The 3,245-nt window shown below is 45.9% G+C and overlaps 1 protein-coding gene across 1 annotated transcript; it reads left to right on the top strand.

Annotated features, from left to right (window-relative positions):
• The first annotated feature begins 1,400 nt into the window (after positions 1–1,400).
• Positions 1,401–3,025, top strand: LOC147613397 (acetylajmalan esterase 2-like). The gene is made up of 4 exons (XM_086781155.1): positions 1,401–1,599; positions 1,715–2,076; positions 2,167–2,431; positions 2,533–3,025. Exons 1-4 carry the CDS (start codon positions 1,407–1,409, stop codon positions 2,790–2,792), a joined length of 1,080 nt encoding a protein of 359 aa, XP_086637281.1. The 5' UTR covers positions 1,401–1,406; the 3' UTR covers positions 2,793–3,025.
• Positions 3,026–3,245: the final 220 nt, after the last annotated feature.

The raw sequence follows: 3,245 nt of genomic DNA, 5'->3' as shown, positions 1-3,245 counted from the left end.
GCAACATAGGTCCACCGTAATCTTCTTCGCCTCTATATGCATCTTGCCTCAAGCTTGAGATCCCATTTTGCAACTCCTGACTCATAGAGTCAAACTTGTCCACCATGAACTGAAATCTTTATTCCATCCTTTCAATCATAGGTTGCATGAGATACAAACCAATGAAAGAAAGGGTGCTTCTAGTAAGCCTTGATTTAGCCTATTAGCCTAGATTAAGATGATTAGCCTAGGTCTCGAGAGAATAGAGACTTGTATTATGATGGTTATCAAAAGGTACCTAAACTATGGCATATGTGACCACCCCTTTCACACTATCATAAGTGTTGTCCATGGGCATGGTCAGATGGCCTTGGACCCATTATTCTTATGAGACCGTTTCACTTTGTTACAAGCTCTGTGCATACAGCTTAATGCATTAAGCTCTATGTATTAAGCTTAATGCATTTAGCTCTATGCATAGATCTTAATGCATGCATTAAGCTATATGCATGCATAGAGCTTAATACATGCATTAAGATTGATGCAATAAACTCAATGCATAGATCTTAATGGAGATGCAATGGAGATCCATCATCTCACTTTCTCAAAAAACTATGAGTTTTAAAACGTCTTTTTCTCTTGACTATAGCAAGAAACAAGCACATATGTATTTTATAGATCCCATTTGCACATTTTAGAACACTACACTCATCACCAATAGGGTTCATTCGAGATCAATTCTTTTTTACAGTTAGTTGTGGGGATGAGGTTCATAGTTACCCGTAGAGTCTGCCTTGTGTTAACGTGCACAACATGAACACGCATTTACCCTTGCGAGAAGCACTCCAGGGGCGCGTGATCATGTGTTTTTTTGTTAAAATAAATCAAGCTGTTACTTCCACCAGCGCCACGTGATGAGTATAGTTCTTCGCTCTTCACGTTGTTGTACGACGGCAATCCTCGGAAGTTCTAACATCATGTGGTGAAGGTGGTGTATGCATGAGCACGTTGTATTTGCGTAATGTTTAGACGACCGTAGGGATTGTGTGAACTAATTATTCATGGTGCATGCATCCCGCCGATGCGAGGCAGGCTGCGGGGGGCGAGGCGCTTATATATCTATTATATAGATGAACGTTGAAATGCAAAGGTTTACGACGACCAGCCTCGTGTTAGGCGCCGGATATCCTGAACGTGCGGGGATGTGAGCTCAGCCAATCAACTTGCAACACAGAGCACGCAAGAAGGGATGAATGCTTGCGACATATAGCACGCCGTTTAGATAGAAAGAAGCTCAATTCACCAAGGGGTGCATTACCCACATCGTATACGACGTAGATCAGTGCAGCAGCAACATGGAGTGCGTCCCTGCCATGGTAGTGTCGACCTCCATGCTACTGGTTTTACTAGCTGGAGCCTTTAATGTTATGATAGTGGGGGCAGCGGACCCTTGCTTCCCTGCCGTGTTCGTGTTCGGAGACTCTCTTTCCGACACCGGCAACGGCAACCTCACGGGCAATGCTCTCTTCACCAGGACTACCCAGAGGCCTTACGGCGAGACTTTTCCAGGCAGCCCCTTCAGCCGCTTCAGCGATGGCCACCTCCTGGTCGACTTCTTAGGTACTTACTCATGATAAGCACCATAAGTACAATATATTTAAGGGATAGAAACGAGGCCGAATTGTCTGTATAATTAAGGCATTCTGTTTTGTTTTGGCGTTCTGCGTCGTTGCAGCCATTTATGTGGGCTTACCGCTGCTCAACCCTTCCCTCAACACCACCGCTGACTTCAGCACCGGTGTGAACTACGCCGTTTCCGGCGCTACGTCGCTCAATGCCTCCTACCTCAACAGCAAGCTCATCTTCCCCCTCACTGAAGACTCGCTGGACGTGCAGATCTCGTGGCATCTCGCACTTAAGGCGTCTGGGGCTGGTGCAGGGAAGCCCATTGCAGCCGCCTACGCCAATGGGCTGTACGTGCTGGAGATCGGCGGCAATGACTACATCAGCGCTCTCCAGTTCTCACTCTATTCGCCCTCCGACGTCAACACCACCTTCGTTCCGCTGGTCATCGAGAAAATTCGAAACGCCACAGTGGTAGAGAGAGCACTTCATGACATTAAAGATACGACAATTTTGATGAGAGACTAGCCTCTAATGACTCGACATTAATCTCTGTTTATACAGGTCTTGTATGCCAATGGGGCCAGACATTTCCTGTTTATCGGCATTACGCCGCTAGGCTGCTCGCCGTCCCAACTCACCGCCTTCCCGCTCGCTGCCAAGGATAGCTTTGGGTGCCTTCGCGACCTCAATTCCCTCTCCTATAACCACGGTGTGATGCTGCTCAGCCTCGTCCAGAGCCTGCGCCTTGCCCACCCGGATGCCACGTTTGCCTTCGCCGACTACTACGGCGCCTATATCAACGTACTCCAAAACAGCGCCACCTACGGTAAGCTAAGCCTGATTTTATCATCGGCATTGCAATATTTCAAACCTAATCATAGATCCATTTTGCTAACGTTTACCTTCGTATAATTCTTGCTACGTAAGGCTTTTCAAACACCCTCGATGCCTGTTGCGGTGCGGGACGGTTCATCTTTCCCCACAATTACAACCTCCTGCTGTTCTGCAACAACCTCGCTAGCAATGCCACCTTCACACTTTGCTCTGACCCCAACACCTACCTCAACTGGGACGGCATCCACTTCACCGACAAATTCAACTCTCAAATCTTCAACCAGACCATCATGACGGGCTCCTACTTGAACCCCTCCGATGCTTTCAGCAGCACCTGCACAACAACCACATGACGTCTTTGTGCTCATCGGGTTAACTTATGATCCGTTATGTTTTATATTCAGTAGTACTGCTAGTACTGTACAAGCCCGTGCCATTGCCACGAGTAAGTGCTAATGTTCAAGCACAACCACCATATGAACACCTCTTTGTCATCGGATGAAAAATGATGATGTTGATTATTGAACATACGTAAAACTCTAATAACCACTTTTGTATAACATCATGATCACATGAAAAAGCATGTTGTTGAAACTCCAATAACCACTTTCGTATAACGTCATGAAAGCTCTAATAACTAATTGTGTATAGTATCAATCGGACACTAAAAGATCAATGACTTCACGTGTAAAATAATCTTAAATGTTGGGGGTGCTTTTCATTTTGATATTCTTGTTGTGGGCTTGCTACTATTCGTGGCACTGCAACAACAAGTTAGCGATGGAAAGAGAAATGCACATAACAAT

The sequence above is a fragment of the Cibotium barometz genome, chromosome 43 (assembly GCF_041138505.1).
Source record: "Cibotium barometz isolate CiBa-2024 chromosome 43, ASM4113850v1, whole genome shotgun sequence".
Classification (NCBI taxonomy): Eukaryota; Viridiplantae; Streptophyta; class Polypodiopsida; order Cyatheales; family Cibotiaceae; genus Cibotium; species Cibotium barometz.
The sequence above is the reverse complement of the archived record's forward strand: the minus strand, read 5'-3'. Positions and strand labels throughout refer to the sequence as shown.

What these genes read in the sequence shown, in the direction of transcription:
- LOC147613397 (XM_086781155.1), top strand. Translation starts at nt 1,407, where the DNA reads ATGATAGTGGGGGCAGCGGACCCTTGCTTCCCTGCCGTGTTCGTGTTC. An exon ending in AAATTCGAAACGCCACAGTG is followed by an intron (nt 2,077 to 2,166) that starts GTAGAGAGAGCA and finishes CTGTTTATACAG; the next exon opens with GTCTTGTATGCCAATGGGGC. An exon ending in CCAAAACAGCGCCACCTACG is followed by an intron (nt 2,432 to 2,532) that starts GTAAGCTAAGCC and finishes TTGCTACGTAAG; the next exon opens with GCTTTTCAAACACCCTCGAT.